The 24585-nt window shown below is 42.9% G+C and overlaps 2 protein-coding genes across 2 annotated transcripts; one reads left to right on the top strand and one right to left on the bottom strand.

The window, feature by feature from the left end:
* Window positions 1–3831: 3831 nt before the first annotated feature.
* Window positions 3832–8381, bottom strand: PSPH (phosphoserine phosphatase; the record flags this gene model as incomplete). Its single annotated transcript, XM_079544927.1, has 5 exons — window positions 3832–3942; window positions 5144–5292; window positions 6086–6231; window positions 7454–7588; window positions 8161–8381. 5 exons carry the CDS (start codon window positions 8379–8381, stop codon window positions 3832–3834), a joined length of 762 nt encoding a protein of 253 aa, XP_079401053.1.
* A 9991-nt stretch (window positions 8382–18372) lies between these two features.
* CCT6A (chaperonin containing TCP1 subunit 6A) lies at window positions 18373–24461 on the top strand (the record flags this gene model as incomplete). The annotated part of the gene is made up of 14 exons (XM_079545019.1): window positions 18373–18506; window positions 18713–18776; window positions 19257–19391; window positions 19974–20147; window positions 20306–20409; window positions 21133–21243; window positions 21552–21711; window positions 21963–22045; window positions 22453–22549; window positions 22968–23115; window positions 23228–23361; window positions 23469–23571; window positions 23908–23980; window positions 24142–24461. 14 exons carry the CDS (start codon window positions 18373–18375, stop codon window positions 24212–24214), a joined length of 1593 nt encoding a protein of 530 aa, XP_079401145.1. The 3' UTR covers window positions 24215–24461.
* Between the last annotated feature and the right edge of the window lie 124 nt (window positions 24462–24585).

Here is a 24585-nt window from a genome sequence, read left to right on the forward strand (position 1 = left end):
AAGTTTTGCTTTTTCAGTTCTAATTTCTTCCTTGTTCTCATGTAAAACACACCACACTCTTACCTTCTTCTTGGACAGAATCAACATTTGATCTGATTGTGTTGGTTTTATATTTGCTTTCTGTACATGTTGTCAGCTGATTATGGGATTTTACTGAGTAAACTTCTCTACTATATTAGCTTAAAGTTCTCAGCTTGGCGTGGTTCATGTGCCACCACTTCAGCTGAGTTATGTGATCAGTGCTGTCATTTGGGTCATTTGGGACTTTTCCAGACATCTGGAGCTACTTTTAGCTACAAAAAACAAAGCAAAACAAACCAACCAAACAAACAAACAAACCCATCAGTTTGCAGTCCTTGTTATTGCTGCCAATATGCTCTCTTTTCTTCTTGTTCCTAGAGGGCTCACCAGGTAATCCTACCCTCATAACCAACCATCTTGGTGACAGAAAAAGGATTTATTTTTTACATTTATACATTTTTGGAGTTAAAGGATTTTGTGGATTCTGTTGCAATCCACATTTCTCACCTTCAGCCAGGAACAGTAGGAATTAAATATAGTTGGGCTTAACTCTTGTTATTTTAAGGCCCATTAAGTTTTGCATGAGTCAAATCTGTAAGGAATAACGGGACGTTCTGCACATGGCACAAGCCTCCTGCCTCTGTGTTACCTAAGATCAGAATTCTTGGTAGTGTTGCCACACGTTATAAATGAGCTTGTTGTCGTCCTGTGCTGCAAACTCATGCTGTGTCCATCACTGGAGAGGCACGGCTTCCTGCTACTTTAGTTAAGGATAACTATGTGAGGTAAACTCATAAACCTTAGCATGCTAAATGATGATGACAGTCTTTCCTTATTTACCATTGCCTGAGCCTTTTTTGAGGTTGGCTTTCTCCTGTTGTGAACATTATTGTGATTTTTCCCTCTTAGTGTCATGGCCCACTTTGCTTTCTTCTTTTGGCTCACAGAATATCAGCGTTTCTTAGCAGAATGCATAACTGAAGTCTCTTTCCAGTGATTGGAAAGCAGGGAATAATGCCTGTGATAGTTTCTGGTAATTGCTAATTTCTGATCCAGTCATAGCACTGTGATGAAGACACAAACTGAAGTTTTAGTGGTCCTGTAGTCTTCCTAGAAAGATGACAAATTGTCCTTCTTCAAAAGTTCCCTCATGGAAATTGAAGGTAGAACTAAAAGCAACTCTGTCTCATGAATAATCACGTAGAAATAAAACATTTTATATGAAGCAGCATACTTCCCCATAGCTCTTAGTCAGGAGACCTACTTGAAGACAAAATGGTTTTCTGCCTCATAACCTGTGCTACTCTCCAGCTCTACTGTGATGGGTTATGTTCAAGTAAACCAGTAGCTTGGTTGTAATATTGAAAGTAGCCTCATGCTGCTTTATTCCCTCTTAGTTTTGTTTTAGTTTTCCAGTATTTTACAGACAAAAGCTGCTCGCTGAACTAACCGATCCTTCCGGTGCCTCCTGCTCTAGGAGGTAGGGCCTGCTGCTGGCCCACTGGAGGGGGTGTTACTTTTTTCTAAACAGTCAGACCTAAAGAGCTCTTGTGAAATCATTGGCATAATGCTGTGTTTCCATAGCAGTCACTGGCAGGAGGTACTGTTGTGAATGTTAACATCTCTGTGGCACAAAGCCCCACGTACCGCCGTCTGCTGCCTGTGGCGTTAGTGGAATTACATACACTCGAAGCATGTCACAATGTTTGCAGGATCTCTAACTATAGCCATGTAGCTAGGTGTCTGTAATTCAATGGAAAACTGCAACAAACAGAAGCACTTCTTTGCTTCATAGCTGTACAGTTGTACAGAAATGAGCTGAATAAGAGCAGACGGAGTTTACACTTGTTCTGCCCATGCACTCTTGCCTAAACAAAGGCAGGATTGTACATGGGCTGCCCTTGGAGCTGGCTGAGATTCTTCCCAGGGAGAATTTAAAAGAGATTATGTTTAATACTCCTAGAAGAGTTCTGGTGAGCAGCCTGCCAGTTATGGGCTGTCTTGTCTTTTGTGGAGATATATTAAACTATATAGAAATACGCAGTATGACTGTATCTATTTGTTTCTGTTTCATTTTTTTTTTTAATCATTCTGCTTTTCTAGTGTTGAAATACTGTTTGTAACTTACTGCCTCTGCTTTTTGCCCAAAGCTTGAGGTGGCATTGCTGAGAGCTGTCACTCATCACTATCCATGCCTCTATTTCTCCCCTTTCCCCATCTATCTTTTCTGATGATACAGCAAAATGGGCAAAACATTTAATTGCTTTTAATTGCTGGTGGTGCTTAAATATGGACAGGATCGCTTCACCTTGATTTAATCATATTAAATTAAGAAAATTTAGTGCAAGTTGTGCAAGCCAGTAGTGGTTATCTTGTGGAGACAGTGTGAGGCTCTGGAAGGTAAGCATGTCACTTTTTAATCTTCCAATCTATGCAGTGTTTGGTGGGTTGGAAGAGGTGAACCTAAGAGTTACAGCATTCAGACTGATGTTCAGTTTCAGGTTTATTTGTAAGCACACAGAACATATGAGCCTGCATAGAGAGTTTTGTCCCCAGGACAAGTTATGTCCTATCAGCCCATCTTTCTCCTGTGACGTTATTATGTGGATGGAAGTGGAAGACATATCTTTCATTTTGTCATTAGTCAAGCTTTTTTCATTATCTCAGATGAGATCCTTATAAGTCAGGGAAATAAAAGTACTATCGTGTGTCAGCAGTGCTGGTTAAAAGGACACACAAGAGATATCAGGGATTTGCTGACAAAAAAAGCACAATTTATCAAGTGAGTTCTGCATAAGGTCTCGCTTGGATCAGGCACTGTAGCAATAGATGACACTCTTAAGAAACAAGGATTCATTAGCTGAAACCTCAGAGAAATACTTGTTTAGAACAGGTTAGACTTCTGGCACAAACAGTTTGAGGGTGGTTGATCCACACTTGAGGCAAAAAAAGAGACCAGGTAAGTTTCCCACTGTTTTCTTAATCAGTAGACATTTTGTAAAGATAGGTGAGTCAGCCTCCATCCAGTTATAGGTTGACAGAGAAGAGATTGTTAAATAAATAAAACACTTATGTAAACAGTGTTGCCATCTGACAAAACTACCATTTCAGAGTTGGCTGGTAAGTGTTTTAATGAGGTAGGTGGAGCATCAATTGCCTTAAAATATGCTTCTGGGATACTGATGAATATTGCGTATACCTTGAATTTGCATGCATCTCATGTCTTTTAGGCTCCATAGGTTGAGTAACCATGATGTTGGGTAACAGACTGCACCTCAGGTTCTCCTGTAACCATATTTTAATGAAGTCAACGTTACATAGGTAGGAAATACTACTGAATGTTCACTGTTTAACCTAGTTTGGAGATTCTTTGGAATGGAAACTATTTACCTCTTAGATGATATTATTGTTGATTAGACAAACTTCTGTTGATGGCCACCTCATTTTTCTTTTGCTACCACAACTAGATAGAGGTATTTCCTTCGGTGGTTTTGCAGCAGCAGGTACATGGCATTAACCAGGGGCCAGTCCATTAAAGTGTTATTAACTTACTGATACTCACCTTGGGTCTTCACTTCTGAGTGAATAATCAGCTGACCTTTCCACTTTGGAGAAGATGTTTTCAAAAGATCTTTATATTTTCATTGCAAATGATTTGATGAGCATTTGCACCAGGCATTTCATATAAGAGAAGTACCCAACACTCAGAATCATAAGAAAAAACAGAACACAACTTTGCAAACAAATATATGTTTAATTGCATTTTATAGATGTCTTACAGCTGTTAAATATATTATTCTACTGTATAATTTATCGTTCTTCCAGTTCCTTTAGCAGTTCATCAAAATGAGTAATGTACCATTTGGCTTTCTCCTTTACTTGCTTTCTGATTACATTTCCTCCAAATCCAATGAAGCAGTCCTTCAAAACACAAAGAATGGGCACATATATTATTGCAGTCCTGTTTAAGGTATGGAGCATTTCAGCAATTAAATTTGTTTATAAGATTATATTTTAAAATTAGTGTTCTTCCCCACCTCTTCCCCTATTTGGCACATTCATTTCTATATTTAAGAACAGGACCTTCATTAACATCTAATTTCATGCCACTTTGGTTATTGGAGTTTTGTTCCAGCAGCAACAGTAACTTCCAGGTTGTCCAGATCTGAGATTTGTGCTGAAAATCTGATGTGGCTGTGATGCAACATAGAGCCTTGCTATTCAAGAATGAGTTAACACTGAACATGCATGCAGCACCTCACAGTTATCCCTATTCTGTTTATCTTAACTCTGTTTACCTCATTTCATAGATACCAAAAGTAAACATTAACCATGATTTCAATCATTAACCATGAACAGTCATCTTTCTAGATTTTAGAAAACCAACTGCAGTGAAAATAATGTTCAAAATTTCCACTGCTGCTTTTTTGCATTCGGGTAGAAAACATTAAGCAATTAATAAGCTCCTTTGATCACGCACATACTTAATGGTAAGGGACCTGCTGCCATCAGTCACATCAGCAGTGGCTCTCAGAGTTTGTTCCTGTGCACAAGGATATCTGCCCCTAACACTGGCCAACCAGGGGCACTGGGGTATTTTTCTGTAGAGAAGGGTGCCTGAGATGTGACACCATTAGGATCTCTCGTCTCTGAAATGACCACTTATAAAAGCTGTTTTTTCTAGTTACTTATTCCATCCCTGAGATAGGGCTGTCTTCAAAGTGAGGTGAACCCTGTTGCTAGGCTGGTATCAAGTAAATCGTGCATCAGATCTGTGTCAGATCTTCATACTTAGCACCATTTATTAGTGTTCAGAAGTGGAATCTTGATAGTGATGGAACCTCTGTACAGGGCCCTGTGTGGAGGCAAACACTGGCAGTGTAGGTGGGAAAGGCAGGCATGCTATCAGCTTGATTTGCAGCAAGTTGCTAGGCTTTATGCAGTTCTCTTGGACAAAGCCAGCACCCTGGCTTAGAGAGTGGAACATTTACTGAGTTTTCAGATGAGAGAAACCAGACAACACAGCTTTTCTAGAGGAAAGTGCCTACACAGATCCCTGAAGTGCTGCAGCTCTTCCTTGAAGTCCTATAAGGAATTTAAGCTGCAGTTTTTAAATACTTACAGCTGGAGGACAGGCTTCCATGTCTGTAGCTCCATCTCCAATCATAACTACTTTCTTAAAGTGGAACTGTTCTTTCAGATGAGTGATAACCTTTCCTTTTCCCCCTGATTCAGCTGTTGGTTGTGTTTCATCAAATCCTGCATATTCTCCTAGAACAGTAGAAGGACGAGTGAGACACATAGCATACTTTCATGTCAGTGCAGAAAGATAAATGCCTATGGTGTTTTCTTCAGAATGCAGCTAATTACATGCAGTCCTGTAAGCTTCACAATCAGCATTCCGAAGAAGTAATCAGAAGGTAAGCATAAAAATCAGTATTTTACCTAAGTCTTCAGTGGGCTATGAGCAGAAATGCTAGGACAAAAGTAGAAACCCTGTATGGTAGTGTGTCAAATCCATTCCCAGCCACTCTAATCCAGTCTTTCTGGTCTAAACATTTGAAAAGCCACATCCAGTATGAAGTATAAACAGTGTACAAAACACTAAGTAAGAACCAACCACATTAACCACAGTTCTACTTGATTACACTAGCTTAAAGTCCAAAGCAGCTGCACTAAAGTTAAGTTCGTTGGTCACCATACATACCTCAAACTCACTGAAAGTGAAGTTTGCTTCGGAAAGCAGGTAAGTGTAATAAGCTCTTTAAACTTGAAAGAGTGAATGAAATTCTGCTGTCAGCAACTGTAATACTTTTTAACTTTGGCACAAGTTGCAGTTTAAAAGTACTGCTCTATTTCATTTATCTGAAAAGTGACTTAAACTCGTGTTTTTGGGGGAAGTCTTGTAATTTTCCTACTTGGAGACAGTCTTAGTCTTGGAGCTGGCTGGATTGTAACAAGGCAATTTAGTCTGGACAATATCTGTAGTACAATATCTGACAGTTTGAACACACAAAAAAATGGCACTAATTAGTAGAGAAAATAGCTGTTAGGGGAACCTCACCATTAAAGTAAAACTTCAGCCTGTTTGCAAAAACATTTGCTGTAGGAATGTTCAGCTGTAGGGCCACGTGCTCCACGATGCTCTGAAACCCCCCGGAGACCAGGAAGACCTGAACCCCTCGTTGATGAAGCCTGTTCACCAGCTCCCTGGAAGAAAGAAAGTCACCAAGTGTGAGAGCCAGGCAGCAGCTGGTATGTAAGGTGTGTAAAGGGATACGAAGAAAGCCAAAATGCATCTTTTCTAAACAAGGCTATCCATATGTTTTGTTAATCCACTTTACTTAGGGTGTATGCCGCTTTCCAGCTCCATCCTAATCTGCTCCTAGAAGTTTTTCCATCTTTTCTTTGCAAGTTTGTGCTGGAAAAGAGCTGAGCAAAACCATCTTGTCTAGAGGCAAACAGGTATTTAGTTGCTCAGAAACGAGCACTGCCTAGAGATGTTTCCTTTACACTTTCATATTGTTCATGTTTATTCCCCTGAACAAATGAGACCAGATCCAGTACACATTGTTTTCTGAAGCTAATTATAAAACTAGCATGAAAAAAAAAAAATCTTTGGTACTGAAAAAGAGCAGAGAATGTAGAGAACATAAAACCACTGCACAAAAATGCCCACAGAAGTGGGCTAAGAAGTATGCAGAGTGCAAACATTGTCTAACTCAGAACTGCTTGCCCAAATACTCTCTGTAATAGAAGGCACCAGAATTACAGAATGAAGTTTTCAGACATGATTAATGTCAGTGGGACTTAAGGGCACGCAATTAAAAGCTTTACAAAAGCTGGCTGTAGAGGCAGGAAGATCAGCATACAGTGATGTAAGCAGTAGGAGTGATAGTAGTAACAGGAGAAATGCTAAATACTGGAAAGCAAAGTGGAGGCTTAAAAGAGGCTACCCAGAGAGGGAGGAAGAAAGGGAAAGAGTGAAAAGGAAAATCATGTGATTCTAAACACAGAAACAATGTTCCCTTTGTGGTTGCATCCAGCTATGCCTTCTACAGAAAAAGCTGAGCATGTGCTTCATTTTAAGGAGAAAATACAAGCACAGTGTTGTCTTAAACCTACTGTATGTGCCAAAAAGAATTTAGATTTACAGCTATGGCCAGAATTCATAGTAAAGGAAACATTTCAGTTGTTTGAAACAATCTGAATAGCAAGAAAAACCTTTCCAGATAAATTAAGGTTTATTCTAAACCCAAAGGTGAATATAAGTATGTATTATATATATACATATGATGATATTTAAGTATGTATTTGCCCTTCATGATTTTTTTTTTAATCATTAAAGCCTCGCTAATGTCACAGAATTTTGTTGATATATTCTATGCATTTTTAGAATACTGATCATTAGGCTATTCCAGTTTTTTCTTACCGTATTCCTGGTGTTAGCTGAGGTGGATTGTCAGATATTAACTTTTGCACTTGTTCATAGGAGGGCCGTATGAGTCCTAGTCGTGCTGTTAAAGCTGCTTTGAATGTCACAGTGCCACCCATAGCTCTGCGGGTCCTGAATTGAGATCCAAACACAGCAGATCAGTGACGCTTAACAAGTTGAGGCTTCTCCCAGGGACTTGTTTAACAGCACTGTCAAGGAATAAGCTAAGAGCTCATTAGTTCTAGTTATGCCATGCTGCCCATGTTGTAGAGGACAAGACTGGTACACTGAAAAGGTTGGTAGTAATCACTGGTGGAAGAGCTGCACAGATCAGGCTCTTGTAAGACCCAGTGGCACAAAGGAAAACTGGTTCTTTCTGTGAGTGCAATGTGAACCATTGGAAACACTGTTCCTAAACTGCAGGCTGACTGATGTCTCTGAAATTAACAGGACTTTGCTGCAAGTTTCAGTGGAAACATCAGCCACAAAGAGGTGAAAGGAGTCGTCCCCTCTCCTCCTGCTCATAGTAAGGTTCTAACACCTCATGCTGGTATGTCAAAGAAATGTACTTCAGAAAATTTTAGTATAGTCTTGTTGAGTGGCTTCAGAATTTAAAAAAAAATAGAGTTATTTCATTATGCTCAACCTCATCCAAGCTTACTTTTTACCACTGCTCATGTGAAGTAAACAGCAAATATACATACATCTCTGCAACAGCATCTCCAACTCCGCAGAACTTGGCAAGCTCATCGATGCCTTCTTCCCTGATGACTGTACTGTCCACATCAAAGCACACTGCATCAGCGTTGCGGAAGATTTCTTTCATTTCCAGAAGGGACGCCATCCTTTTAGGAACCTTCTTACTGTAAGAAGATAGGATGCATTCTTTCTGTGAGTCACAGTACAGGACTCCGTCTTGAGCCATTGGAGCGACTGATCTGGTGGTGGCGAGAAGGGTCGAGCACAGCCTCCTAGCCAGCTTTTATCAAAGTGTGAGCAGTGGTGGAAGTCTGGCTCGGCTGCTGATTTGCTCTCTGCTGTTGCTGCCTACTGATGTTCAATTTACGTTATAGGTGGGCTGTGGAGCTGTGGACAGCTGCTGATTTGCTCTCAGCAGGTTCAGCCCATTGATGTTCATTATGGGTTCAAGGCTGTAATACTTGGCATTTGCTCAACCATCAGATTGCCAACTACTGTACATGACTCAAAATTCTCTATTCTTGCCTCAGCTACTCAAATAGATCTTGATTTCTCATCAGATCCCCCATGTGCTGTATCACATTAGTTGCCCCTTAAGCACATCAGTGAACGCTAGTCCCTAAATCATGAAGATTTCAATCCTTTTCTATTAATATAATGTGGTGATACCTTAAGGGGTTCAGTGAAGTTCCCAAACCCCAAACCACAACTTTTTCCATAACAAAACCTGACAAAGGTTTATTTTCTACCTTTTTACATCTGTTCACTTGAAGGTGTTGAGCGCTTCTGCAGATGAGAAGCTCAAGGTGTTATTCAGAATATTTTTAGTCAACCCTCCAATCTTGTGCTTTATGCTTTCATAAGGGATCGTGTGTGGACCTCACTATTTACCAATCTGTACATTTAGACACAACTTTCGATCTGTCCCATGTCCGCATTTTTGCTGAAGTTCAGTTTGATTCTCTCTTTGCATCTCCCAGACTCATGTATAATTGACCTGGGTGGCAGATGCTTTCTTTTTTCTGGGTTAGAGGAGAAATAGCTGTAACAGCATATCATATTGATTCATTCTTGCTCAAACTAATTTATTTTCCTCCTATATATTGTGTCAGTTTTCATGATGAGAGCTCTTACACCCACAAATTTCCACAACATTTTTTTTCCCCTGTTTGTCCAACAATCCTTTGCACACAAAAGATACCCAGTGAAAATGGGGGACCGGTTGCTACGTATCTTGCTGTGGAAGAGCCTGGGAGCTGAACATACTGAAGTTGCTCGCCATCAGGAGTCATCTAGGGACCACCAATGGTAAGCATCGGTGCTGTTTCCTGAAGTGACTTCTGTGTGCCTACTGAGAGGTCACAGCTCAATAGCTAACGGTCAAAGCAGCAAATAGAAGCCTTTGCTTTTATTCCCACTAGGCCTGGTTGAAGATGATGGTCTTTTTCCTGCCATAAGGCAGAAGTGGTTGTCCAGGTGCTTTGGGGCGTTCAGATTAAAAGCTGCTGTTCAATCTGCACTATTATTGCTGGGCTAACTCCTAAAGGTTTCATTTTTATTAAGTTCTTAGGTGCACAAATCAACATTAGAACACACTGCTTAACCAAGGACCAATGCATTAACTACTGTTTAGAAATTTGGGATCAAACCGAGCTAACTGCTGTCTCAGTCCCTCATTGAAAGGTAAAATAAAAGTCTGTATAATTAAGCAACCGAATCTTAGGAGAGAAATCTGTTGTGTAGAGCTAAGAACCACATTTGTAAGTTAATCTCAGTTTACCAGGTAGATACCAGTGTTAAATATGGAAAAGAAAGAAAGAAAAGACAGCAAGGCATGTGACAGATTAAAGGCAAAGCCATGAAACAGGACTGCTTAAAAGGGCTATGCTTGAGCTTTGTGGTCTGAACATGGCTCTAATCACCAAAATGGGTTTGTGGCTTTTGCACAAGACTGCCAAGGTGATGCAGTTTCTTCCTTAACGTTGCTTTGTCTTGCAGGTGTGGGTGAGATTTGGAGAGCAGATATCACTCAGCCCATAGTTGGACAGATCTCTGTTCTTGGTGCATTGGAGCTGTTCCCTGCACAGACATATTGTAAGACTGACCCAGCCTTAACAGCTTCATTCACTATAGAATTATTTGCTGCATTTATAGCACTGTACATATAAAAAAAACTATTACGGGCCATCAGCATGACGTAAGAGAAAGCAATCACTTCAGTGACACGTGTTCCCTTGGACAGAGACTGGTTCTGAGCTAAGACCTGGCAGCAGGTGGACACGTGAAACGTGAATTCCAAGTTTACTTTGCATTAGCCTTGGCTTGACATTGACTCCTCAGCACAGTTCTGTGCTTTCAGTGGAAGATTTTGATTTCCTGAGCAGGAGGGCTTTGACTTCAAGGCAGTGCTTGACAGCCATTTGCATCTACTTGTGCACTAACATTTTTTAAATAGCATGTCAGTAGTGTTTTGTGGTTTTTTTTTTCCCAGCTTACTGGAAATTATAAAGAATTTAGCCATGGGTTTGGTGCCAATTTTCAGGATTTGCTCTACTGGACAAACTTGTTGCATCACTGTTGTGTGACATTTGCGTCATGTTGTTCCAACACTGAATCCTTATTATGCAAAGCAGTCACATTGCCTCATGCTAACCTGAGGCTGCACTGCAACATTACCATAGTATGATGCAATACGGCTGCGTGGTGACAGCACTGTTATGTGATTCCTTGGTGAGAACTTGAAATGTATTTTTGGAAACGTCTTCACAGTTTTAATCTGATAAAAATGTTATAGTTAGACACACTGGGAGGAGGAAGGAGGAGACATTAACTTTTCCTTCTCCCTGCTACCCCATTTCTCATACTTAATTCTCCTCTAAATATTCCTTACAATGATGAAAACGCTGCTTGAGCCTCATTTCGATGGATACATGTGCAAAACTGTGGCTGGAATTAACTCTGTCTTCTTTTTGTTCTACACAATGACTCTTCCTGAAGAGTTGCAGGCTATGGTTTATAATGCCTAAAAATGTCAAATTGTAATGGAAGAATTGTGTTTTTGAAATGCAGAACTGAGCAATAGTTCCTGATCTGCCTTGGTGTATGACTTGCCAGAATCCTTCTATGTTCAACTGAAGGTAGGCATTGAGTCCTAGAAAACACAGGCTCATTTGTGGGAAATGTATCATCACACAAGTTGGAGATCTTGTGATCAACTGTAAAATGGTGAAATTCGTATTGGATCAACAGTACTGGAGAACATTTGGGGAAGATTCAGCTGTTGCAGGGAGTCTTGCTCGTGAGAAAAACAAATATTAGGAGTTAAAGGTTGTTAGCTTGGAGTGAAATAAAGTGCTTCTGCTGTGGTCGGCAAAGCTCTAGGGCTGACCACCACCTCCAGAGGTTAGCAAATGCCACTCCAAACACTAACATACCCAATTCAGTGACTTGTGATTTTTTTTTCCAAAGCCTAAATGTAAATGAGAGCAAATGTAAATAAGGCAAGGCTAGTTGCAATTGAGCAACAGACCACAGGAGTAAGGGAAGTACAGGTAGATGAGGGTCTGCTCCTTTCTTTGTTTTCAGAATTTTCACTAGGCCATCCTGCCATGGCATTGAGCAGGAAACTGCCTAGAATTCAGCACCAGGTAACTTTGCAAGGGAAATAAGGACAGACACAGTAGCTCCTGTGGCCAGGGAAGTGGTCATGGCTTGGCCCCAAGCCTGTAGATGTTCAAGTGTTTGGACACCTAGCTAAATGGTTTAACTCTCATGTTGCCCTGTGTGAAGTCAGGAGTTGGGCTCAATGATCCAATGAAGTTGCAACAGGGAAGATTCATGTTGGTTATCAGGAAGAGGTTCTTCATTGAGAGGATGGTCAGGCACTGCAACAAGCTTCCAGGGCAGTGGTCACAGCAATGAGCCACTGGAGCTCAAATAGAGACTGATTTTTGGGTGTTCCTATATGGAGCCAGAAGCAGGACTCGATGGTCCTTGTGGGTCTCCAACTCAAGATATTCTGTGATTCTTATCTACAGGTAGGTGTCATCTGGAAATGTGAGGAAACAGAACTGAAGTTCTGCAAAACTTCCCCATGGGCAAATCTCTAAAGGATTTAGTAAAGGAATAACAGTTTTTAATTCCAGAGTGTTATGGGCCTCTGTGGATGGGAGAGATTCAGTTACTCTGAAACACAGACCATCTTATTGCTTAGATGCATCAATGCTTTCATGAGATGGTAAGAAGAAAGAAATTCCCACAACTAATAATTATGAGTTCTGTCTCTGTATGAAAAAAAGTTGGGTAGAAAATCTTTGCACCCTCAGCCACTGTACTTCAAATAGGAAATCTATTTCTATTCTATTATTTCCACGCTGGAAAAGTATCCATGCAGCAAACACTTCAACAGGTTTGATAATAAAATATAGTGGGGAAAAGATGAAGGAAGAAAATTGGAAAGAGACAAAGCAATGGACGAAGAAAAAGCTGGAGAAGGTGTAAGAAAAGTGACAAAGGGAAAGAGGTAGGATGAAAGTTGAGATGCAAATGGACAGAAAGGAAATCAAAAGGGAAAATGGCATTTCCATGAGATCTCCGTGCCTCCAGACTGCATTAGAACACTTGGAAAAAAACTGGCATTTCCACAAGAAATAGGATCTCTTTCGTAACAGAGAGGGTAGAGTCATAGAAGCAGGCCTAATAATTATGTAAGAACACATGCTAAAGGAAAACAACTGTAATCTTTTCTGTTTGCTGACCGGTCAAAGAAGGGCATGTGCCACACTGTGAAAAGCTGGAACATCTGCAGTATCTGCTAGCTATAATGGAAAAGGAACCTGCAGTGGCACCCAGAACTCTGTGTGTTCTGTGGCAGCTGCATTTTGATGAGAATTTGATGAGATCTTAACATATCCAGTGCGTCTCCACCTGTGAGCTTTCAGAATTGCTGTCAACTGGCACTTTGTATTATATTCACACCTACTGCTATGAGAAAGAATGAACATTAAGTAGATCTTGATGAAATACTACTTAAAATATCTTTTTAAACGGATCATTCAGGAATATCCTCAGTGTGCAAGCAATGTTTGTGATTCTGATTCACTTTCACATTTAACAGTGTGAGCATGAGCACTTCAGCTACGGGTGCACAAGAAGACCAATTTTGTTCTCACTTTGCCCAGAGTTGTTTTCCTGGCACCAGTGAAGTCAGTCTCACTGGTTTGGATGAGAACAGAGTCACTGTGAGATACGTTCTCAAGCCCAGTAATGTTTCACTGAACATGCACTGAAATTAACAGAAACGCAACCACATAAAACTGTTCCCATTGCAGTGATGGGAAACTGCTGCTTAGACTATGAGAGTCAGAGAAGTTTGTTCTTGAATCTTTTCTTAGGACCTTTCCCACCCCAGGTATGATTCTGCTCATGAGAATATCCACAGCAGAGCTTCCATGGTAGCAGTTTAAACAAAGCTGTTAGTCCCTCATTGTTGCTAGCCCTACGTCTGTAAAATGGGATTAGAATGGAAATACATCTTTGTTATGTTGAGGTTTAATTCTCAATATTAGCAGTGTGTTCTGAAAGCTTAAGAAGAGAGATTATAAATCGAAACACATTAGCTATACTTAAGCAAATTGTTGCTATGTATTCCTGCAAGTACTTTAAAAGTTCAACCTATCCAAAATTGGGAGTTTCTGTGGTTTTTGATATGAAAATAGAAACATTCAGTCCTTAAACTCACCCAGGCTGCTTCTAACTTCCAGGTTTTATGTTCAGATTTTAAAGGTAGTATCAGCAACCTGTGTGCAAGTCAAGAGATGGATTGTTAGCAGCTGCACGCTGATATCTGTACAGCAGTACCAACAACAAATTTATTGAAGCACATTTTAAAAGGTAGCTGAAAAGGGCTGGAGGAACCTGGTGGATGTTGATAGACATCTCCCAGCTCTCCAATCTCCTCTTGCCTTTCCTGCCAAAATGATGATGCTTCCCCCCTGCATGATTGCATCATTCATTCATGCTGCTGCTATAAAGCAGGCACCACACTGCTGCATCTTGCTGAGCAGCACACAGCCCCAGCCTAAGAGATACAGTTCATTGTCTGTGAGAGAAAAATATGTTAAGTGTTATGGAACTGAATACACCAAATGCCAACCCCTTCCAAACTGAGAGAAAAAAAAATGTTCCCAATGACTTACAGTATAGTACTGGCCGTGGCTGCTGCTGCTGCTGCTGCTGCAAACCTCTTGGCTGCACAAGAAAAGAACGGATCAGCTGAGACCTTCAGTCACATAAATGCAACGGCACGGGCTGATCTGGAAGAAAGCCGCATTTTGTAAATCACTCTTTATAATCTGCTGAGTAAGCCGGCCTGGATGTTTTTTTTAAATGGTTGCACACATGTAACCAGAGAAGTCCAGCTGTTCGCTGACAGGCGTAGGGAAGAGGTGTAACCTTGCCTGCGTCGGGGGAGGAGCCGCTCGGGCCCAGCGCGGGGCGCTCCCAGCATGGGTGGGCATGGCTTGGCAGGGAGCAGCCGGGGCGACTGATGGGGAGCTGAAGTGCTGCCAGGCTGGGCACGACGCGAGGCAGGTGTGAGCAAACACACGTACCTCCAGGACGAGGGATGAGAGGCGAGGAGGGGCTCTGCCAGGCGGCGGTCAGGAGTTTCTCTTGGCGTGCAATCAGAGGTGTGGGATACGGCTTGCTTTCGCTGCAGATGAAAGATGCATTAAATGGCAATATTGCATTTAAGCTTCTAATCGACAGCAAATCAGAGTATGCGTTATTACATAAAGAAATCTGAAATCAAAATTCATCGTGAGTTTTGAAGGCAAATTCAAATCTGCTTCGTAAGAAGGCTCAGTTTTGTTTACCCAGATGAAATGTTGTCAAAGGCAATAGAAAAACTGCACAGCCTGTCTGTGCGTGTGCTCTGGCATCATGCAGAAGGGCTTTCTGCAAACATGGCTGTGGGCACCAGTTAGCAAACAGGACGCTGCCAAGCCACAAGTATGAAGCCAGTCACTTGTTTCAAGGTCAAGAAAGCCAGAGTGCTGATTTAGCTGCTTTTATTTGTTTGTGATAGGAGTCTTATGACTGCTACCCATCTGGAAAGATTGTTCTGCACCGCTGGATACACCGGTCACTTTCTATGCATGATCTCTTTTGCAATTCTGGCATTATTTTCCTCAATCTTATGAGCGTGAACTGAATCAATAGCCCCTTTCTGTGCTTCTCTGCCCATGCCTTCCTTTATGTCTTTTCAAATGTTCTTAGCACTCGCATGAACATTTGTCAGTGTAAGCATCTATCAGTAAGTTCTCATGTCAGGACACGCTGGTGCCAAGCGCCTTTGCTGAAAACTGGTGACGTGTTTGCTGTTGTGTTTGGTCCTTTGCGTTAGTTTTATTGTGGCAGCACAGTATGTTTAGAAATTGTTCGTGTAAATAAGGTTAAATAAAAACAGATCTTGATAAGGATGGCAGAACACTGCTTTCCGCTAAGATAAGCAGTGTGTTATTTCACTTGTGAGAATCACCACTGGGATTTCATGCTGGATATTCCCTTTACTTGGCTTAGTTTAACAGAACTGTTGGATTTAATTCACTTAAATATCATGTTAACAATTCTAAACTGGTGTAATTTGTTGCAGCTCCAGTGATTCCAAAGGACAATTTAGGCCTTGTAAGCCTCTGCCCTGCATTTGTGCTATGCATTAAAAGCAAGTAAGTAGAACAGTTCAACAACCACAATGAAAAGACTGAAAAGTGAATAAAAGCTTGTGGTGATTTCTGAAACATGCAGCAAAGTGGGCATTGGCTGTGAAAATGCTAATGAGCAATGTTATGATACTGTAACATAAACTACCTGCAGACCCAGGAAAGAACCACAGAAAGATCTGACTGGATGCATGGAGAGAATGCTCAGGAGTTAACAGCATGGCTTAAATGGATTCAGCACTTCTGTATGTGACTGCGGAACCTCTCCATCTGCGCAAAATGTGGAGACCATGAACCTGAAGTGTCAGCAGCCAGCCCTACGCATTGCAGGTGTGTAGGATGGAAGATTCCTGCTTTCCACAGGACATCAGCCCTGCAGGTCACAGAACAGCAACAGGGAAAACATAAAATACACCGTGCCTGCTGCTCTGCCTATGGGTTTGACAAGGCTGCCCTCTACTGAAAACAGCCTGGAGAAAGGATTTTGGCAAAAAAGAAATTACAAACCAGAGAAGCAAGAATAGCAAAATGTTTGTGTGTTGAGTGTGTGCTCTAGAAACTGGGGCAGTGCTGGGAATTCAGGTGTTCTAACTGGGCACTGAGGCTATGCACCCTAAATATCAGCAGTGCAGCCTCTCAGGGCTGGGTGGTTTTGTTTTTGCTTTCAGCAGGCCGGTAGCATCCCAGGAAAAGTGAAGAATAAACATTAACAGAATTCCGGAGCGCAGTTATGAAATACCTAGTGTAATTTCCTGCATTTTGCAATGCTCGATGTTTATTTTTAATGATTACAGCAAAAAAAAAAAAAAAAAAAAAAGAGTAAGGAAGAAAGGAAGAAAGAAAAGCAGCCTCCATCCTAAAGAAGCAGCATTAAAAGATTTCACAGGAGGTGCACCCTGCTCTGCCAACCAAAAAAGCTCCAGACTTGCAGTATATGGTTCTCAAACATCAACTCTATCTAAAACACATAAAAATCAGAAACCCGCGCATACTATCATCTGTCCCCTCCAGACTTGTGAGTTGGAATGATGGGCCGTGAATGGCGCTTTGCCCAGAAACCTGAAATCCTCACCCAAAACAGCAGAGCAGGTTACCAGCAAGTGCCATACCCTACTGCCAACATCAGCAGGGCTGGTGAGCCTGCCCTTACACTTGATCCTCACTGAGCATTTCAGTCAACCTCCCCCAAAACTGTACAAATTGGGTACAAAATCATACTCAACAATTAGGGTTTACTACTCGTAGCTTGGAGTTTGCTACCTTAGCTCAGTGTTCACTACTGGAAGCAGCATGGAAACAGGAATGGCCCATTGCATTGCTCAGCATCAATGCAGTGGATTGCAGAATCTCTGCATCCCAAGCTGCCAACTGTGGGAAGGCGTGTGAGGATTTATTCCGCGCTATCCATTGTTTTGGGGGCAAGCACTTTCCTTACAAAATGAAATAAGAGTTGCATCAGGCCTGGTATTGCCAGCCACCCCAGGTGCAGCAAGCAGGTGTGTGGGGGCATAGGGCTGGATGGGGCAACACGGTGCAATCTGTGGTGTGTGTCAGGAGCCCTGGCAGCAGCTCTCAAGTACAACTATCCATCTTCTGTCTCTTGGGAGCTCGAAGCCGTTACTATGTGCACACTGTGCAACAAGGACTGGCCCTGTAAGCTCAATGTTTCCAGCGCTCCACCAGGATGCCTTAACTTTAATGCTGTGTTTTACTTCCACAGGTCTCAGCATTGCTTGGGGAGAGTTTTCCCCCATATTAAAGACTTGCAGAGCGTTCAGAACCTTGGAAGGTACATGGGCTGTGCTGCAAAGTGGTGGCTGCAAGGGTGCTGAACTGATGGAGCTGCTGCCTTGTTAGGTAAAATGAGGTAGGTAAGATGATTAACCTCAGTTCTGGATTTTGACCAAGAACCACTTCGATTATTAATCCATGCCGCTTAACTATTAATTCTGTCAACCTAAGGTTAAATTGGCGTGTTTAATTATTGATTCTCATGGTTCTGTGAACACGGCTAGGATATCTGTCACATGAGACAGGCGGTGGAGTCACCACAGGCCTTCAGAGCCATGGAGAGGTGGCACTGAGGGCTGTGGGCACGGTGGGCTGGACTTGGACTTGGGGACTTGAGATCCAATCTGAATGATTCCATGATAATGAGTGCGTGGGATAAGAACGACCAAGGATCTCAGCCCGTTCAAAAGCCTCGTTCACACATTCATCCCCTCGCTGCAGCGGACAGAGCGGAGTACCCATCCCAACTCCCCCCATGACCGCCCGCCTCCCAACCGTCGCTTCCCGGCAGCCCCTCAGCGAGAGGGCGGCAGCTTCCGGGCAGAGCGACAAGCCGCTCAGCCAATGGCGCTGCATTTTGGAGGCCTACAGACCAATAGGAGCGCACGCTCTCCGGAGTGTTCTAGAAGGGGCGGGCGGGGAGGCGCGGCTCGTTTCGTTCCCGCCCCATCCCGGCCCGGCCCGGCCTAGCGTGGAGCGGCAGCCATGGCGGTGAAGGCCCTCAACCCCAAAGCCGAGGTGGCTCGCGCCCAGGCCGCCCTGGCGGTGAACATCAGCGCTGCCCGAGGGCTGCAGGACGTGCTGCGGACCAACCTGGGCCCTAAGGGCACCATGAAGATGTGAGGAACCTCGCGCGGCTCCCTCAGAGGGCGGGCCGGGCCTTCCCGCCGTGCGCCTCAGCGCGCGGGCGGCCGTTGGGACCTGAGGGGAGAGCGGGGCTGCGCGGCGGGGAGTGGAGGCGGAGGGCGGGTGTGGGACTGGCGGTGGGCTTGGGGCCGGGGAGGGCCGCTCGGAGGCTCGCTCACCCTCTTCGTGCTGCCCGCAGGCTGGTGTCGGGGGCCGGAGACATCAAGCTGACCAAAGATGGCAACGTGCTGCTGCAGGAAATGGTGAGCGGTGGGAGGAGGGGGGCCAGGGGGTGCGGAGCCTGCTTGTGGATGTCCCTGTGAGGCGCTGTGGGGGTTGGGAGCCGACTGCCTTTGTGTGGGATGTGGCACCGTGTGTCTGGTGGGAGGTTAGGCTGAATTGGCTGCTCTATGGGGAGCGTGTTCTGTGCCCACCGCCCTCTGTGAGGAACCTCCTAACACCCTCCCCAGCACAGCTCCCTGCCGTTCTCTGACGTACTGTCCCTGTTTGGGTCCCCAAGGGGAAAAGAAGATCTTATTATATAGATTAGCTCAAGAAATTTACTGTCAAAGTCTAAATGTCTTTTGTTGTTAAGTGGGATTATGTGTTGAAACCAGCCGAACTGCCAGGAATCATTGAAACCATCATCTATTCATTAAAAATCTTGGTTAGCTAATTTTAGATTACTTGCTACCTGTACCAGTGCCATAAAACTTACTATTCAGTTTGTTATTTTTGTTTAGCAAATACAACACCCCACAGCCTCCTTGATAGCAAAAGTAGCAACAGCACAGGATGACATCACTGGAGATGGTACCACCTCAAATGTCTTAATCATTGGAGAGCTGCTGAAGCAGGCAGATCTCTATATTTCTGAGGTATGTGTGCAGCGTTTCTTTCGTAGATGGGCAAGTAAAAAAGCTTCACCTGAGACTGTTCAGCTTTGGTTTTTTGTAGTGTGCTTGGTGCTCAAAAACATGGAAATCAAATACGTCTTTCTGCTTAAAATGAGCGTGTCAGAGAACTTATAAAATGGAGAAAAGCTAAAGAGGACCTAAGGCTTGTTCTGCTTATTTATACTGTAGCTTTTAACAACGTTGTGCCTGATTCATGCTGTTATCTCTGACTGTTTTGTTTGAATGAAAACATTTCTTACCTGCATGCTAATGAGGAAATACTCCATGCTAGTAGATGTTTTGGTAGTATAAGTTGGAGAATAGGAATTTATATTGCACAGTGAACACCCAAGTGTGCTTCATAGTTCCCTTGGTTTTAATTCTGTGCTAGAATAACCTGTGCTTTTCCTCTGCATTGGAAGGATTGGCATTCCTTTTATATGTATTCAGAAGGACAGTACATTTTCTTATCACTGTAGTGCGTATGCTCCCTGTTCTGCTTACAGGGAAAGCACTATTTTATCTTACTGTTGTCTGATTATGTCCCTTCTTTTCTCGCATTAGGGCTTGCACCCTAGAATAGTAGCAGAAGGATTTGAGATCGCAAAGGAAAAGGCACTTGAAGTCTTGGAGCAGGTCAAAGTAACCAAGGAAATGGACAGGGAGACTCTTATAGATGTTGCCAAAACGTCCCTTCGTACTAAAGTTCATACTGAACTTGCTGACATCTTAACAGAAGTAAGTGTCCATGCATCTTCATCCCCTTTTGCGTGTTGTGCTCCAGGTTTTAAGCTGCTGGGGTTATTCCTTTGGCAAGGAGCAGATAGAAGGGTAGATAGAGCTTGCACTTTAGAGTCTGATGGCCCTTCTGGGGATCCCCCCCTCCTCTATTTCAGGCTGTAGTAGATTCTGTTTTGGCGGTCAGAAAACCAGGTGAACCTATTGACCTTCACATGGTGGAGATCATGGAGATGAAGCATAAATCGGAAACTGACACCACGTAAGTAATGGCTCTCCTCAAGCTTCAGTTTAATGGTATCCTGAAACTGGAGTGGGTTGGTTTTTTTGTGTGTGTTTGGGCTTTTGTGCTGTGGTTCATTTTTCTGTTGGATGAACATGGGTGTCTCAGAGGTGCTGTTGGAAAAATCATTAGGGAGTGAATGAAAGAAAGGCAGAAATACAAGTTTTAGCCGTGAGTGATCTTGGCAGCATAACTTTCCCAGCCACTGAACTTGACATCCTGACAAGATGTTTGAATAGCAAAGAGTAACACTGGCTCAGACTTCAGTGCGGATGGGCACGGTTGTTTGCTTTATAACCATGTGGTACTGTCTGTGTCTTGAGGATGCTTAATATATTTTCAGCTTCTGTGAGACAGTAGTGATCAGTACCTGAAAACCGGGTTGCAGCTGTCTCACTGGGTGTTCTTCATGCCCTTATATTTCACAGTGGCATGGACGAATTCTGCGCTAGCTTTCTTCAGTAGCTATTGCAGTCAGACACCATGCCAGAATAAAGTCCCAGTTTACACTCTGGCATGCTTCTGTATGTGAGTGGGCATGCCCTTGGGAGTGGGAAACAAGATCATTGTTTGCTTCTAACTCGAATTCACAGACAGTTCATACTAGATGATGGCACTGCTGGTTATCTCGAGCAGTATGTGCTTACATTAAGTGCTGGTCTCTGACCATCTTGACACACAAGATGCTCATTGATCTTTCAGGCTGATCAGGGGGCTGGTTTTGGATCACGGTGCTCGCCATCCTGACATGAAGAAAAGGGTGGAAGATGCCTATATTCTTACTTGCAACGTGTCTTTAGAGTATGAGAAAACGTGAGTACACAGCACCAGCATGTAAGACACATTTTCTGTTCTTCAATTCCTTTAAGGTGTGCTTGAACAAGTACCAGTAGGGCCACAGAGATGCTCTTCTGGAGCATGGCAGATAGTGTAGAAGTGGGGGTGGAAAAGGTGGAGCTTCCCTTTTCCAGAAAATGGAAGCAGAGGAAATTAGTAACTGAAATAAAATCTGCATATTGATTTTTAGAATGTTACTGAAAGGATTCCTTCTTCCTTGAGCTGCTTAGCTTTACGACACAGAGGACAGCTGATTTTCTTACTGCTTTTTTTTTCCTCTCCAGAGAGGTGAGCGCTGGGTTCTTCTACAAAAGTGCAGAAGAGAGAGAGAAACTGGTGAAAGCAGAAAGGAAGTTCATTGAAGACAGAGTGAGCAAAATCATAGACTTGAAAAGAAGAGTTTGTGGTGACTCAGATAAAGGATTTATTGTCATTAACCAGAAGGTGAGATAAAGAGTATAACTAAGTTGGGAAAATAAGCAGAAATGTTGGCTTTCTTGGCAAGTTTAGTGCTTGACTCATTTAGTGCAGTGCATTGCGTGCAGATAACTGAATTGAAGTTGATGAACTCACAGTTACGTGCAGTTCCTTCCTGAGATTTCTTTGAGTGCTGAGGAAGAACTTATTAGTGCCAACCTGAGGGGGGATTTGTTTCTTTGTTTTCTTACCTTGATGGTCCCTTCCTTTGTTTCCAGGGAATTGACCCATTTTCCTTGGATGCGCTTGCAAAAGAAGGAATTGTTGCTCTGCGCAGAGCCAAAAGGAGGAACATGGAAAGGTATCCTTCTAGGGAGAGAAGGGGTAAATGCCTTGCTCTCCCAGACTGCGCAGTGAGTCACATCTGGCTTGAATCAGCTCTTAAAGGCTGTCAGCTAAAAGTCATCTTCAGTCTGAGCATTACTAGAGTAACTCAGTGTATTTGATACGAACTGGGAAGTTCAGTACAAGGAGGGGCGTAGGAATTGAAGCTGTCTGTGCTCCAGGAGTAAATGCCTCTTCTGGAGAGGCTTAATTCTGTGGGTTGGTTGGTTTGTTTTAGTGAAGAGCTTTCTTATTAAAAGAAACAAAACTGTTGCAAGCCCAGACCTGCAGTATTTTGTGTGCTGAAATACTGCGGTTCGTGTTGGTGACTTCATGTTTTACTTAATATGAGAGAATTGCTAAGCAGTAAACGAACTCTTTCAGACTGACCCTTGCGTGTGGTGGTACTGCTATGAACTCTGTGGAGGATCTCACTCCTGACTGTCTGGGACATGCAGGTCTTGTCTATGAGTACACACTGGTGAGTACAGCGAGGCTTTTAGTTGAAGCCAAGTTAAATGCTTCTGGTATCGCTTGGCCCCAAGTTTTCTTCTGTATTGATGTGACTGCATGGTGTTTCCTTGCAGTACAGCTCCTAGAATAAGCAGTATGAAGAAATGCAGTAAATGCAGAAATAAGCAGTATGAAGATGGGATTTTAAACCCCACTGTGTGTCTTATATTTGCTCTTGTCGCATTGCTTATTCCTACTGATAGATCCATATTTTAATATCACGAAGTTAAGAACATGAGAGGAAGATACTGCTAGGTTCTTTCTACTAGACTTTGCTTCTCATCACTTCTTGGGATGTTACTCAGAACTGAATCTGAAAGTGCCCAGTATTTTTTTATTCATGTTTGCTTAACGTATGTAAGGTGAATAACTAACCCTGTTCATAGGGAGAAGAGAAGTACACCTTCATTGAGAAGTGTGACAACCCTCGCTCTGTCACCCTGTTGATCAGGGGACCCAATAAGCACACACTTACACAAATAAAGGATGCAGTAAGAGATGGTCTGCGTGCTGTTAAAAATGCGATTGAGGATGGTAAGTTTCAGCTACAGCTCTCCTCAAAACTGATGACTTGTGTATAAGTTAGCTCTTCAGATTGGAGTAAGTTCTTATTGTGACGCCTCCGTGTTACTGCTTTGCCTTGTAGGATGTGTGATTCCAGGGGCAGGTGCACTGGAAGTGGCAGTAGCTAATGCTCTTATGAAGCATAAACCCAGTGTAAAAGGAAGAGCCCAGCTTGGAGTTCAAGCTTTTGCTGATGCTCTCCTCATCATTCCTAAGGTATGAAGACCTCCAGAATAGAGGGACTCTAAAGCACTCTGGGATCCTTAGCATTTTCTGCAGGAGGCCTCTTTACATTAATGTGAAGTAATGTTTTTGTCTCCAAGGTTCTCGCTCAGAACTCTGGTTACGATCCCCAGGAAACACTGGTGAAGGTTCAGGCAGAACACGTAGAATCTGGGCAGCTCATTGGAGTTGACTTGAACACTGGTAAGAGTTTTCTAAAACCGTGGAATCGCATAAAATCAGCTTGGCAGTAAATACAGAGCAGCAAAACAATGCTGCTGAGGGATAGGAGTGTTTCTAGGAGGCCAAAACTATCACAGACCAGCTCTGTGAAGCGTAGGATTGCTCTTACTGCAGAAGGCTCAGCTCTTCATGGAAGGAGGCAATACAGAATGCCTTGGCAGGTGTGCTTTGCTTGTAATGCTTAAATGCAGTGTGTGCACTTTGTACGCAGCAAGTAATTGGAATTGTTAAGCAGCAGGATTCCTCCCTTGAATTATGGAGACCGGTTGGTTAAAGATTGTTGTGCCTCTTTCCTAGGTGAGCCAATGGTAGCTGCAGCAGCTGGAATCTGGGACAACTACAATGTCAAAAAGCAGCTACTTCATTCGTGGTAAGTGCTGTGGTGGTTTCACTTCAAATAGGAACGGGTTGACAAGATTGGTAACATGGTGGAATGAAGGAATCTCTATTAGAGGAAGCTGTCTTGCAGTGTAGGAATAAAGCTGAGTTGTTTGTGCCAAAACAAACGTTCTGTTTATTTACTGTTCCCAGCACGGTGATTGCTAGCAACATTCTCTTGGTGGATGAAATTATGCGAGCTGGAATGTCGTCTCTGAAAGGCTGAATTGGATCTGGTGGTGGTGGTGGTCAGCTCCAGTAGTGCCCTCTGGAATGCCTTCAAGAAGTCCACCTGAAAGTGCTTTTTTGAGCCATGGTGGATTTTCCCAGCAGTGGAAGTCACTGCTGTAACGAGCAGCACCTCTTTGGTAAACGCGGCCACTGAAGATATTAGCAACTATGGAAATACTCGGTTCTAAAACATCAGTTATTTATTTTTAATTTCTCTGAAGTGTACAACTGAAGTTGCTGTCCTTTTTACCCAATAAACTGTTATGTTCTGTGCTTTCTGTGTCCGTTATTGAAAACTTACCGTTCTGTGGACCAAAGTTTTGAACTTTGTTCAGCACTTTGAGGACAGCACTGGGCTGTGGGCTT

This window comes from Tetrao urogallus (assembly GCF_951394365.1).
Source record: "Tetrao urogallus genome assembly, chromosome: 20".
NCBI classification, from domain to species: Eukaryota; Metazoa; Chordata; class Aves; order Galliformes; family Phasianidae; genus Tetrao; species Tetrao urogallus.